General features: G+C 37.4%; 1 protein-coding gene across 12 annotated transcripts in view; it reads left to right on the forward strand.

Moving 5' to 3' along the window:
• The window catches only part of ARMC8 (armadillo repeat containing 8), a 63,796-nt gene that overhangs the window by 37,671 nt on the left and 11,372 nt on the right, over positions 1-14,753 (forward strand). For all 12 annotated transcript variants that reach the window (XM_084529216.1, XM_084529221.1, XM_084529220.1 and 9 more), the window contains 8 exons: positions 2,728-2,803; positions 2,894-2,984; positions 6,357-6,417; positions 8,341-8,541; positions 11,194-11,289; positions 13,061-13,143; positions 13,475-13,556; positions 14,219-14,305. In XM_084529216.1, the coding sequence (XP_084385342.1) occupies positions 2,728-2,803; positions 2,894-2,984; positions 6,357-6,417; positions 8,341-8,541; positions 11,194-11,289; positions 13,061-13,143; positions 13,475-13,556; positions 14,219-14,305 (777 nt within the window). The remainder of the gene's footprint in view (positions 1-2,727; positions 2,804-2,893; positions 2,985-6,356; positions 6,418-8,340; positions 8,542-11,193; positions 11,290-13,060; positions 13,144-13,474; positions 13,557-14,218; positions 14,306-14,753) is intronic.

Below are 14,753 nucleotides of genomic sequence, written 5' to 3' on the forward strand. Positions count from 1 at the left end.
GAAGACTAGAGAACATAATTGTTCTTGTCTTATTTCGGTCTGCAACCTAATACAGAACAGTCTCAGTAACTGAAGTATCTTTCAGCAGGAAAGCAAGGCTTCAAATAAGAATTTCATGTAAAGGGAAACTTGGTGTTTTGTTCCAGGGCCTAATTATCTTATGTGGTGGTTTTTGTTTTTGTTGGATTTTGTTTCTTTTTATAAATCCAGTTGGAAGTATGCTGTTTTTAATGTTTCATTAGTGAGACTGACAGATTTCTGTTTTCTGTCTTGTAAAACTTCTGTAAGAAGTTTTCACCATGATAGGGAACATTTTGTTCATTCTTCCATCAGCTGATTTTTTTTCAGCTTGTGTTGTAAGGTGAATTTTCCAAGCCATGTATCTGTTTGAACCTTCCCTGATTTTTTTTTTTTTCATTCAGCTTTTTTAAAATAAAGAAATAGGAGCTTGGTAAAATTTTCAAGTGGCTTTTTCACCAACAAGATACATGTAGTGTTGCATTAAAATACATATTTAGTCCTACCTAGGAAGATGTAGGACTGTTTATTCCTTTGCTAGTTTGACCAAACTTTTAAATTCTAGGTGTAAGGGCTGAACCACTTTTTGTTGCTTTTCATACACTTCGCTCCATTGCTACTCCCAAGGTTAACAGCTTTATTGTTATCTCAGCTGCTTTCTTAGCATTCTCCATTAAATAGAAATTCTTGGCCTTCTCATGTAATTGATGCATTTTTGTGGAACAAAAGCTGTTTCATTCTCATACTTATCTACCCAGTTTCTTAATATTTAGCCAAATAAATAAGAGCATGACAGGAGACAACAGCATTTAAAAAGCTTGCACATTTTTAATACTTGGAGTAGAGGCCAGTAAGGTATCTCAAGTGATTTAGTTGATAGGACCATACCAATAAATGTCAGAAACCCCCTAGAATGGGGTTTCGGTTCCCATGAAAAGAGTTTGTGTAGGTCTGCCAGGAGAAATGCCTATTATTTTTCTTTGGTGTTGGGATTTCCCCTTCTGCAGTTGATGATGTGAGCATCTTTCCCACTTGTTATATCATTCCGAGTGTGCATTTTTCACCAGCAAGATGTCCAACACGAAGGGACTACAGCTTTTACAGTGCAATGCAGAAAATCTTTTCAAGAACATATTTGCATGTTTTTCCACATCCTTGCATTGTGTTTCTCATGTAACTACCAAAGTAATTGCCATTAAGTAGACAGTACTAGAAAAGAGAGTAATCGTAGTAATTTTTAAATCTTCTATTAATAGAGCAATATCACATAAAATAATTAACTTCCAGGTAGACTTCAGTGGTTCTGATTAGAACATCTATAATGCCTTCTCCCACCTCCCACCCCCCTGCCCTGCTGTTTCTTCTGGCTTGAATGCAGCACTTCAGCTGTGGGTTTGACTCTTTTCAGTGCTTTTTGATATACAATCTCTGTTTCCGGCTGCTTTGAAGCACGCAGTGTATTCATTAGATCATCTGAGAAGAAATGTTGTCAAATGAGGCTTTTGTTCTGAAGCCAGATATCCATTTCTGCTATCCATTTTTCCTTAGTAAGGCTTCACTGCTACTGATGAGAAGAGATCTTACAGTGGCTGTAATGAGATATTATAAAATAAGTGCACAGAAGTTTTATTGTCTGGGCTGTTGTTATCTACCTTTGGATTTCCATGTTTCTAGGACTTTTTTTTGAGGAGGGTAGGATGGGCCTAAACCGAACTTGCAGTAATTGCAAATGCTTTCTTTAGTGACAGGGTTTTTTAGGTCAAAATTGTGTTCCATTTGCTTTGTTGTCATACTAAGCATGTGGTAAGAGGAACATGGAAAGACATGGACACAGCTTACCTATGTGGAACTGTAGACGGTGAAGTCAAAGTCTAATATCTGAACTAAATTAGATTCTTTATTTGGGAAGATGATAATGAATGCTCTTCCCTGTGTCAGAAAAGAGGTTTTAAGGGCTTCATAGCCTCGCCTGACTAGGTAACCAGGAAGGTTTGGTGGTTAAATGGCTTCGGAGTACAGGTTGCCCAGAGAGGTTGTGGGGTCTCTCACCTTGGAAATAACCACCTGGACATTGTCCTGGGCAACCAGCTCTAGGTGGCCCTGCTCCATCAGTAAGTTGAACCAGATGACATCCAGCGGTCCCTTCCAAGTTGCAAATCGTTTGTGTACAGGTGATAACTGAAGTTGTGTAATAGCAGCACAACTTACGATATATATTTGCTTTAAGATTAGTTTAGAATCAGTTCTACAGGATGGTTCTCTTTAGACGTTTTTATTAAAATCACCTTGAAAGACTTCTGAAATATACATCCTAGTGGCATGTGGTTTAGATTCTCTTGGGTACTTACGAGTCCTCAAAAGACTTAAGTAGTATTGTTCTGATACCTCAATTTTTTTGTTGTTGTTTGCATGCTTATGAGTAACCACAAATGAAAACTACTGTTTCTGAAAGGCTGGTTCCCACCTGCCAGTCCTGGCTTGCCTCTTTTTCATGAAAAGTTCACAACATCAAATCTAGAAAGGGTAATTCCAGCAGGGAGATCACAGCAGTCAATCTGTGAGTTAGATGTTTCCATCTGCCTTTTATCCATTGTCAAACAATCTTATTGATAAGACAGAGTAATTTCTGTAAGCCTATACAACAGTATGGTCCAATTTTGCTGTTAAGTTAGCGTTTACATTTATGTTTCATATCATGTTTTTACACAGGTTCGAATGCAAGCCTTGAAATGCTTCTCAGTTCTAGCCTTTGAAAACCCACAGGTATCAATGACTCTTGTAAATGGTGAGTATAATGCCATGATTACTTGTTTGACACTTATTTTATTGACTGGTTGAATCAGAGTTGTTTTGAGTTCTCTTTCATCTCTTGCAGTGTCAGTTGATGGAGAATTGTTACCGCAGATTTTTGTGAAGATGTTACAAAGGGACAAGCCTATTGAAATGCAGCTCACATCAGCCAAATGGTAATTTTCATCAGGAATTAAAATGGAATAGTGTACAGTTTAATACTTTTTAACTGTTGCTTTTTTCCTTCTTGCAAAGTTGTATGTGAACTGAAACTTCAGGTAGCAATAATCACAGATATTATTACATTACCTAAACCCTTGTAAGAATTGTTCTCACCTAGTAAGCTCACAGCATAACTTCCACTTCTCGTTGTATGTAAACAAGAAAAAATGACAACAACAAAAACATTGGTGGGCAGCAGTTTTACCAGGAATGTGTATTCATACATGGATTCGCTTTCATACATGGGTTTGCATGGAATTTGCTTATGTTAAGTTTTACTTTAAATAGGCTATGGTCAATTGTGTGTCCTTACAGAGTATACCAATTATAATACTTACCAGGTGTTTTAATTAAAATTATTATTTTTTAAGCTTCATATGTTCATGCAGCAGAATTAATGTTATTAATGTTATAGTTCAAATCAATCTTTCCCTTTTGGTGTAGGCAGGTTTCTCTGTGAGTAACAGTAGGGTTGCTCACTTCATAAGCTGAGAATTGACTCTGCTTAAGATCCTTACCCATCTGTTTTGTTGAAGATGGTGGAATAAATGACCCAGGTGACTTAAGAGAGAAAATTACCTGTCATTATAAAGTACTAAAAGCAATCATAAGTCAAGAGTTTGGCTACTGATATACTGTTTGATTTGATCTCTTATAATTCTCTGCATTTACAACTTTCATTTTGGATTTTCATGGCTTATTTTTGAAGTGGGTCAGTGAGTTCTCTGGTTCAATTCACCAAACAATTTCACTGACACTTGTGTTAGTGCAAAGGTTTTAGTTTCAGGGTGAGGAATAAGTGGGGTAGATACGATGGTCTCTTTTGTTCATGTTGCCATGCTATGATGACTTAACCCATTCATGAAAGTAGTTATAAAGAACTGGGGAGGGTAGCGTTGTTTTAGGAGGGTAATCCCCCCCCCCCCTTTTTGGGAGGTTGGACTGGGAACCTCCCACACTACTTTCCAACCACAGTTGGCTATGTAGTCTGGTTTTACTGGTTTTGTTAAAGTAGTGAAGAAGGCAAGGTAAATTACCTGTCTTGTAGAAGTCTGTTGCAATTGATTTATTTGTTTCTTTGACCATTCAGAGAAGATACAGATAATTAGGATTAAAATTTTAATTTTAAGTATGAGAAATTATATATATATATATATATATATATATATATATATATATATATATATATATATATCTTAGGTCAAGCTATGTGGCTGTTGGCAGGCTGGAGTTAAAAATGTGTTCTGAGTTTGGATTGTCTCCTTGTTGTGGGATGAATGCTCTCAGGTGTGCTGGTGTTCTCTACTGACCTGCTTCAGACTGGAAGGAGCTGGGTGGAGGATCTCATCCGTTGCTGTTGCTTTGCAGTACTTTTGGCTGAGATAGACTTCTGAAGGCACAGAAGGAAAGGGCACAGTGAAAAGCACAATAGGGAATTGCAGGAAAAAGGAAAACAATCCAACGTCTTGTGTTTCAGACTAGGTTTCTAATTAGTCACTGGGCAGTCATCTTTCTTAGTAGGGCATTCAAGGCTTCAGATTCTTAATAGTCTAAGGCCTTACAGAGACCTACTGGTTTTTCTTCTTTAAGTCCACTCCTGCTTGATTCCCTCCAAGTCAGTATCCCTTCTTTCCTCTCTGTTGTTCTAGGGAGAGTAGTAGATGAAATTGTCACAGGTCCTCTTTTTTTCTGCTTCCAAATTAGACTTCACTTCTGCCATGCCAGTTTTGGTCAACTAATGCAGAGCTCCATTCTGGTTTATTAGTAGAGTCCTTGGAGTGCAGAATTAGAGTTCCTTTTGTGAATCTATGAAGCCTTTTGTTAAATTTGTTTGAATCCAGACTGGAATACAAGGATACCCTAAGAAGGTTCCTTTGTTTTTCAACAATTGAAATAGACCTGGAAGACCTGAGTTAAGACCTCGATTGAAATGGAGTAAGGATCTTTCATTTGAGCAGCAGTGTTGGCACAGACGGAGCAATAGTAAGCCTCTTGGAGGAGCGATTTGCACCTAAAAGTGGAGCAGCAACCTTTTCTACTAAAAATACTGGAATTGCTTCCATCTAAGCCAAGCCCATCTTACCTGAAGTTAAAATACTTTAACCTACTTCATGTTTGAATCTGAGCCGCTTTGTCCAACACAGGATCTAGCTAGAGTAAATGGCAACTGACAGACTCGTGCTTTTCTCCTGATTGTCCAGGCATGAAAATGAGTATTTCCTCCTGTTAGTTGCAATGGTCAGACAGTAAAGTTTATAAAACAACCTCTGTGCTAACAGTCGTTATTTTTTCACTTCTAAGAAATAATAATAATAATAAATTGATTATGGAATTTTAGTTATGTCTGCCATTGGTAGGTGTTGAGCTCTCAATTGAGAGCTGAAATAGTAGTTTTAAGTCACTTTTCCTGAATTGCAATTATTTTTTTTGCCCTCACAATTGCAACATGCTAATAGTTGCAATGGCTTAGTTCAAAAGCTACTCAACTGTTCCTGCACTGAATGCAGAACAGGTACCCTCCAGCTTTATTCTGTTTCCTTGTTTCTGAGCAGGTAAAAGTGATAAACCACGTAAAACACTTATATTGGTCAGTGAACTGCTCGGCTTTCTGGTATTTTGTAGTGCAGAGATAGGTGGATTAACAAAGCAATTAATACGTTTGCCACCGTGTGTCAACACTGGAGTTTGAGACCTTGGACTTGTCATTGTCACTGCTTAACTTTACCACTAATGTTGGCTAATAAAGACCAAGTGCAGCTGTGATTCAGTGTCCGAGACTTAATCGGGTTCTTCGTCAGCAAGGATGTGCTTATTCTAACAGTGTGTTAAGACGTACCTGTGGACAAGCATCAGAACTGTACCACATCTCCTAAGCTAATGCAAGGCATGTATGGTTTTTGACCAAGCTGTCAGACTGTCAACCCTATATTGACTCTTTCCTTATTGTTTTAAGTGCTTGCTCATGCTGTGGGCGGCACAGGACAGCTCTGTGGATATTGCTGCTTTATCTTAGTGAAGGTTGTGAACCTTGTTTTGTTGGTATAAGAGGTTTGTGCATCAGTCAGGCTTGATGGTTAGACCTTTTGTTTGTCAGGTGTGGCGTACATATAGGTCAGTGCTCCAGCAGGATGTTCTGTGCTATAAATCTACCTACAGGTCTGCCCGTAGTAATTTGCTCATGTTCCCAAGTCTAGTAAGCACAAACGTATTGAAATCAACAGTAGAGCAGAGGGAAGTACCTTTCATTAGTATAGCTGATTGTTTTGCAACATCTTAAGTGCATAAAAAGCAAAGATAGGTGAACGTGTTTTATTATGTTCTTGCAGCCTTACTTCCATGTGCAGAGCTGGAGCAATACGGACAGATGATTCTTGCATTGTTCTTAAGGTGAGCTGATTAAAGTTTTCTGTTGAAAGCAGTTTTCTCGTGTGAGTCTGTGTTTTTATTTGTCTAGTATAAAAAGTAAGTCTGTTATACTGAAGATTTCAAAGTACCAAGTTTCCCTGATTTTTATTAAAATAAAAATCGGTTACCTTAATTTCCCATTTATGCCATTAAGCTTTTGTAGTAACATGGCTCTTTTAAGAATTTTAAAATAAATAATCATACCAAAGGTCCATATCCAGGAATAATTATCCCGAAGTTGATTATCCCACAGCAATTTGAGGTTTGTAATCATTTAAATTACTGTTCTCAAGTAAAATGGAAACAGTGGTCCCTGCATATAAACAAGGCACTGCCTGGTCTTTCAGTAGCTTATTTCAGAAGACTATAGTCGGAATGCTTTCTCAGTGTATAAGTGAAGTCTTTCAAAAGCAGATAATTTCTCAGGATTCACAATGTTTTTGTAGGTTTGTCTGAACGTTAGTGCTCCCTACTTCAGCTAGGGGAATTTGTTGTTTTTTCTTAAAAAACAAAAACTAAACAAAAATAAACATAAACAAACAAACAAACAAAAACCAATGTGGTGCTGAAATGTGGATTTGATCTTTATGCTGCATGTAGCTTTACTAGGAAATTCAGTAAAGGAAACTTCATTAAACACCATAGAAATGTCATTTCTTAAGTCACACTTCTGTAGGTAGTCAGGAAAAAAAAAAGCTGTTGCTGAGCAAGACTGTCAGCACGAGATTAGAAAATAGTAACACTGCCACTTCTTGTTTCTCAGTGTTATATCGAAGTATTACTGTAATACTGCAATAAGAAAGTGTGTTTGCTTTCTTTTATAATTGTCTACCAGACTGCTACTTTCAAGTTCTCAGTATGTTTCAGCACCCTTTTTTCCAGAGAATAACACATAATTCAGACTTAAGAAAATGCAGTTTAAATGCCTGAAAGATCTTATTCCCTCCACCCCCATAAGCTTCTCTGTTCTGATACTGAGCAGACCCATGTTCTTGTAGCGAATCTAGCAAGTGAAGGAAGAGCCTGACCAGCCACGCAGTTGTTATCGGTGTTTGGTGGTGTGAGAACTGATACCCAGTAACTTCTTACAGTTCTGTGTCTTTGCTGTGAAGGCTAATTTGTGGTTTTAGATCACCTCATGGGAACAGACAACTGAGAAGGGTAGGCATGACCATAGCGTGTGCTGCAAGGCCCTGGCACTGCAGGTAGCTCCGCTTAAAGCAATGACTACTTCTCACCATCAGAGGCTACTGGTTACCAGCTTCTGACTGTGATCTTGTGCAAACCCTAGCTTCTGCTAAGTTACATGTTAGACCAGAGAACTGTCAGCAGTGTGTCAAGAGCTGTCCCTAAGTCCGATGTCTTGGTAATGCTGGGGAAAGGGTAGGTTCTATATCAGATACTGCAGTAAGAAAATATATTTCAGTGTTCATAGCAGTAGAGTCTGGTGCATCTACAGCTTTTGTTGGTGGCATTTTGGTATCTATCATTCCAGGTAATGACAGATGAAAATCCATATGTTGGAGTCAAAGGCCTGTCCCTCCAGTCTTTTGAAGCAAGAAAATCCAAAATGTTATTCATTCTGATGTAGCTAATGTTGATAGTGAAATCTGTTCTAAACATGACTAAATATCACTTCTCAACATGACATTTATGCAGACTATTTTGACTGCATGAGAACTTAGCTGAAAGTAGCTTGCCGTATACTTAGTAATGCCTGAGCAATTTCTGTCTGTAGTCTTTAAAACCATTAAAATTATTTTTATTTGAAGGTACCAGTCTAAAGAACTGTAATGACAATTGCTCTGGGATAGCTATTTGAGTTTGTGAGCTGCTTTATGAACATAGCTGTTCCAAAAAATGTTGGTGGTTCTTTTTTGTTTTGTTTTGTTTTAAACTTTTCAGACTCTGCCATGTTTGGTTCGAATGTGTAGCAAGGAGAGACTGCTGGAGGAGCGAGTAGAAGGTGCAGAAACTCTGGCTTATTTGATTGAAACAGATGTGGAGCTACAGAGAATTGCCAGCATTACTGACCACCTCATTGTCATGCTTGCTGATTACTTCAAGTATCCCAGTTCAGTGAGTGCAATCACTGATATCAAACGGGTATGTTTCCCTTCTGAGTCTTTGAAAGTGGGCAAAACCAGTAATAAGTGGGCTTGGAATGTTTTTTTTATTCTTCTTAAGCCTTGTGTCTGAGGTCTTCAATGGAAAGCTGGCCAGAGGTCCAGCTGTGATCCTGACGCATGTAGTTCCCAAATCTTTGCTCATTCACTGCTTTTCCTGGAGCCTGAAATATCCAAGCCAAGAACTTTGTGTATATTTAGACTCTGCCTCCTGTAAGAAGGATGGTGCTGTTCTTTGTGGAACACAGAGAAATGGACTCTGGGTATTTTAAGACAGCCTCAGCATACGAGTTTCATGATGTTTTCCCAAGATGGGAATGAAGTACTAGACTGGGGCATCTGTGATGTTCTTTGCAGAGTTTAACAGGCTTGCCTTCAGGAACCAGAGCATTTCAGCTTCATAAGGGATAGTTCATGTGATACAACTGATTTTAATTCATAGGTCAACTTTGTGAAAAATGTCAAGTTCAGAGATGGTTCTGCTCTATTAAGCAGAAAAACATTTAGATGTCATAGCACTTCACATTATGTGCAGATATTATCTGCATTTGCAAGAGGTTGGATAAACAGATACCAAAAATATACCTTGGAGACTTATTTTCTTAGGTATTTTAGACACACTCATCTGTGATTTTTTTTTTTTTTCTTTTCCAGCTTTGCATAAACTTTCCAAAGCACTAGTAGATCAGTCAACCTCAGAAGCAAGATTGTTCTTGATATTCTTTGTAGGGAAATATGCATTATGTGTTCCCTTCTCTCACCGAGTATGATTTTTAGAAAGTACCCCAAAACTGGATTACAGAGCATTTGTTTTTCTCTGAAGCTATCCCAAGAGGTAGATACACTTTTCAGGTTTTTGTAGAATGAAATTGATACTGCATATACAGCTGCCTTGAAGCCTGTGTAAAAATGCAAATTAAAACAAACAACAAAAAAACATGACCTAACTGTAAGTAGCAGTATGAATTTAAACAAGCAAAAGGAAGTTTAGCAGTTGACTGGAGAGTAATAAACATTGGCTATAGCATCAAAACATGATAAAGGTTCCAGTGTAAGTGGGGCAATTATAAATACGGCGTTGCTCTCTCTGAGTGTTCAGAAAGAACCTAAAAATAGTCAGCTGGGCAGCCAGGGTGCTAACTGTGTGGGTTTTATTTCTTTATATTAAAAAAAAAAAAAAAAAGTTTTGAGTTACACGCTATAAAGTGAAAACTAGATGAGTGAGGACTCTGCAGAACAGAATACTTACCATTGTTAAAACAGGCATAATACATTCTGCTCTAATGTACCTGCGCCAGAGGGAATTAATCATACAGCTTAATTTTAAGGTGCTTTTAAAATTATTTTTTAATTTTAATGCTTTGCAGCTTAATCCTAGCATTTTTTTTTTTCTGGCATTTTTTTTATAGACTTTAAGTTTTGCATTGTTATGTGGAACCCTTTGGTGTACAGACTTTAGAGGGCTGTCTGGATCAGAGTAACTCTGGTTGGAAGGGATGTTAAGAGGTCTTAGTCTTAATTTTCTGTTCAAAGCAGGGTCAGTGCTGAGTTCAGATGAGGTTGCTTGCTGCTTTATCCAGTTGGCTCTTAAAAATTGTTATCAATGGAGTTCGAGCAATCTTTCTGTGCAATCTGTTCCAAAGTTCACCTTATAGTGATTTTTTTTTCTTGCATTCAGTAGGAACATCATCTGTTTCAGCCTGAGTATTGTCTCTCCTTCTTTTGCTGCACACCTCCTTTAAGAGTCTGGCTTTGTGTTCTTTGTAATCTCCTTTTAGGTGTTGGAAGGCTGTTCTTACGTCTCTCTCTGCTCAGCCTTCTCTTCTCCTGGCTGAGCAAGCCAGTGTTTATTCCATGTGCTCATCCAGGTCTGCCTTCCTGAAGTCAAGGCTTTATACTGTTTTCCTTGCCCTCCTCACGCCTTGCAGGAACTTGAACACCACTGTTATCCCTATAACTAATGCTTCCATTTGATTTTCATATCCCCAATTTTTCCTGATTTGTGAGCAGTGTATCCAGTGGTGTATCACTGTAACCTGCCCATCTAGCACCTGTGTTAAGAAGTTACCTTTCAAAAACTTCCTAGACAGTTTGCACCCTTTTGTGTTGCCTTTATATAAAAAGTTGAAAATCAACATTCCCCTTAAGCTGTAGATCCTATAATTTAAAGATGGACTTCAGTTTTTTCTTTTTCTTCAGTTCTCTTGAGTTCCTTTGGCTCCAAAGTGGTGTTTTTTGTTGTTGTTGTTTTTTGTTTGTTTTTGTTTTTCACTTCTGGTTTCTTTCTGTTAGTTTCTGTTGGGTAAATAAGACTAGGTTTCCCCTTAATAGCGTCTGGATAGAGCAGTAACGTTGTAGAAGTGTTTTGGCCTCAAATTGTTGTGAGCAGATATTGTTTAAGTTGACTTACCTGTAACTCAGCAGAGAAATTAACTGCTCTGTTCACTACAGTTACTGCATTCAATTGTTAAGTGTGGACATCAGCTAATGAGATGTCAGTTCCTTTGTGTTTCTGGCTGCTCTTGGTGTGGTAGACAAAACCCCAGACCAAGATACTAGTTTACAACAAATGAGGAAACACCACCTGTAATTTTTAGTGTCTAACTTTGACATCTGTGTTTTGTTAAAATAGCTTGACCATGATTTGAAGCACGCCCATGAACTGCGCCAGGCTGCTTTCAAGCTGTATGCGTCCCTTGGAGCAAATGATGAAGATATTCGAAAAAAGGTGAGTTCAAGAAAATGTTAGCATCCAGACAAAGACAGCTGAAGGAGCATGCAAGAATGTATGTTTTGCCTCTTCTGCCCTTTTTTCTTCATTTTAGAATCATAGAATTATTAGGGTTGGAAAAGACCTTAAAGATCATCTTGTCCAACCATCCTCCTGGCACCAATATTACCCAGTAAACCAGATCCCTAAGTACCACATCCAATCTTTCCTTAAACACCCCCAGGGACAGTGACTCCACTGCCTCCTGGGGCAACCCGTTATAATGCCTGAGTGCTCTTTCTGAGAAGAAATTTCTCTTAATGTCCAACTTGAACCTCCTCTGGCGCAACTTGAGGTCATTCCTTCTAGTCCTATTGCTAATTATCTGCAAGAAGAGGGCAAGTATACGTTGAAATGCCAAGGCTTGCTTTCAGTTATGTTAATACAAACTTTTACATTGCACTTTTCCGGCATGGGGTTTAAAGAGAATTAATATCTTTCAGTAACAAAACAGAGAGAACTTTATTTATACAATCTTTTCACTGTGGTGAACTAGATTTTGAAAATAAACTCTTCAAGATGTTGTGGTCCTTGCTAGTCAGAATAGAATAGGGACCTACAAATTTCATCAATCATAGCATAAGCTATGCAGGGATATAGTTATGGCATATGAATATTTTAACATTTCTAAAACATATGTTTTGAGGGGAAAAAAATACATCTCCATTATGGATCCTATTATAATACAAAGATTTTCTCTGAAAAACAAACATAAATTCTGGGAAGTGTAATCATATTGTGAAACAAAGTCGCAGTTTTTTCCATGATTCTGAAGTGACCAAGGCCTTTGTGCTGCTGAAATAAAGCAGTTGGTGTGAAGGAGACTAAACTCTACTCAAACAACACGGGCAAGAATGGAATATAGGAGCACTTATTTAGTTAAGAATAAACATGCGGAAAGTGGAGGGAAATTAAACAACGAATGATGAGAAGTAGCTTTTTTTTTTTTTTTTGAAATAATGTGTTGTTGCAATGTCAACCAAAAATGGCAGGTACAAGAGGCAGAAGAATTTTCTCAGCCTTTGCTGGCTAAAGGGGAAAAACAGAAGGAAGAAGCACATGGAGAGGTAGAAGGTGGAAAAAAGTTACTTAAAAGATAAGCCAGGAGATCTATCAGTGGGGAACGATTCAGGATCTCCAGAACTCAAACCCAGAAATTTGTTTTGTTGCAGGATTAACTTCTTTAGTTAATAGCAAGGATCCCATCTTTTAAGTATCAAAGCATTGTTTTTAACAGATGGTGGGTGTGTGTAAGACACAGCCAATTTATTGTGGAAGAACCATCTTTCACCCTGGTATACTAACTTCATTTTATCCTAGTCTTCAATGCTTGTGCTGGCCCTGTCTAAATATGGAGGATGTATGACTATATCTCTTCCAGACCATTCCAAAACATGTCTCTCATCTTTAGTTTGTATTTATTATGTACATTCACACATGCTGTCTTCTATTTTAATATGACGTTAAAAGTAATGCATATATATAGCCCTCTTTTTTTTGAGAATTATTAAAGTAATTTTGAAAGCAATAGTGGAACAAGTAGTATAGACGTCTACTAAATTGTATGCAGATGCACACTTTGTTCCACTTAATCCAGGACTGTAAACTGGCTTAATGTTTTAAGCTATGTTTTTTGTATATGATATTTTAAATATTGCAAACAAAAAACATCAACCCATAAATGTTCATACTGTTTTATTCATATAACATTACTTTCTTTTTGCTCCAGATCATTGAGACTGAAAATATGATGGACCGTATAGTGAATGGCTTATCTGAATCTAGTATCAAGGTGCGATTAGCTGCAGTCAGGTAGGATGCTTTTCTGATTCACACAAACAATTTTGTCATGTCAAAGTATGATGTTGCATTTGCTAGAACTTCTGCTAATTTTTCAAAAGCTAAAGTGTTAGTCTGAAATCTTTTCTATTGTTGGAAAACTTATTAGGGGAAAAATACTCTGGACTAGTATGATATTTTCTTTTTGCTGTCTGCAGGCTAGTAATCCCCAAATTCTGTCTGTATCCTAATGTGCAGAAGCAATATATTTAGCAGTGTATTTATATGTGTAGAAGCATCTGTATAACTCTGTGTGTGTGTCCGTATACTTTTTTCACAACAGAAGTTTCTTTTTCTGTTACAGATGTTTGCACAGTTTGTCCCGTTCTGTACAGCAGCTCAGGACAAGTTTTCAGGATCATGCTGTATGGAAACCTTTAATGAAGGTAAGTGAAGTCAAGTTGCAACCACTCAAGTGTTCTGTTCAGTTAAAGTGGTAACATGGAGGATATGGTGTCTGTTCAATTTGAATGTCTTTCTGTAGAATCGTAATAAAAATTAACTAGAAATCAAATTCCATGACCTTCTAAGAGTCATAAATCAACAAAAAGCCAAGCAGTAGCGAAGAGTGCTGTAGTCCATGCTTGGCTTTCTTTTTTCATTTTTTAAGTCAGTAAAGCTAAATTATTGTTAGTGTTTAGACACATAGGATACTAGATCTATATCTACTTTGGTTTCAGGCTCAGACTTGGTCTATAAGTGCTACAAGATAATTTAGATCTACTTTTTTCCCTGAAGTTCTCTACCTTATAGATCTCATTGCAGATACTAAAACTGAATCCAAAGAGCTCAGCAAGGCTTTTTAAAAATAATTTCTTTTATAGAATGCAGTTATCCGTAAGATTGAAATGGATCAAAGTGCTTAAAGTATATACCATCGTGTTAACTTGAATGAGCACTGTATGGATCTACACTACTAGCATCAAAACATCTCCTAATGTGTAGCATATCAAAGTGCAGCATAATTACAGGTATTCCGTTTCAAAATGATGCCTTCCTTATCCTATTAGTTAACAGAGACGCTCCACTCTCCCCTTTGTGACTACAGGTTTTACAGAATGCTCCAAATGAAATGCTGGTAGTAGCATCTTCCACGCTATGCAATCTTCTTCTGGAATTCTCTCCAAGCAAAGAGGTAAGTATTTGTCTGTTACCTCTTATTATTTCTGGATAAAAGCTATGTTATACAGTGGCTCGATAAGTATAAGGACACCTTTATTGTTAGCAAAGGCTCATAAAGCGTTATAGAGTTGTAATATTAGGCATACTGTAATCAGATAGCTCGTTAAAGATGCATCGGAATAGTTAAATGTAGTCTCTAAAGGAAAAATATAGATACAATTTTTGACTTCTAGTTGTAAAATGTGATTATCTTAAAAAATAAACAATACAAAACTCATGAGCAACAAGAAAAACTAATTGATGATATGATCTGCTGTCTTACAGAATTTCTACTGTAATCTTGAAAATGCTGGCATAACTCAGTCTCATGGTTTTTATTATTGCTGTTGACTGAAATATACAGGGTATCTGTTCTTGAGTTTAGCAACTCATCTGCTTTTCATACAGATCACACATACATA

This window comes from Aythya ferina (assembly GCF_964211825.1).
Source record: "Aythya ferina genome assembly, chromosome: 9".
NCBI classification, from domain to species: domain Eukaryota; kingdom Metazoa; phylum Chordata; class Aves; order Anseriformes; family Anatidae; genus Aythya; species Aythya ferina.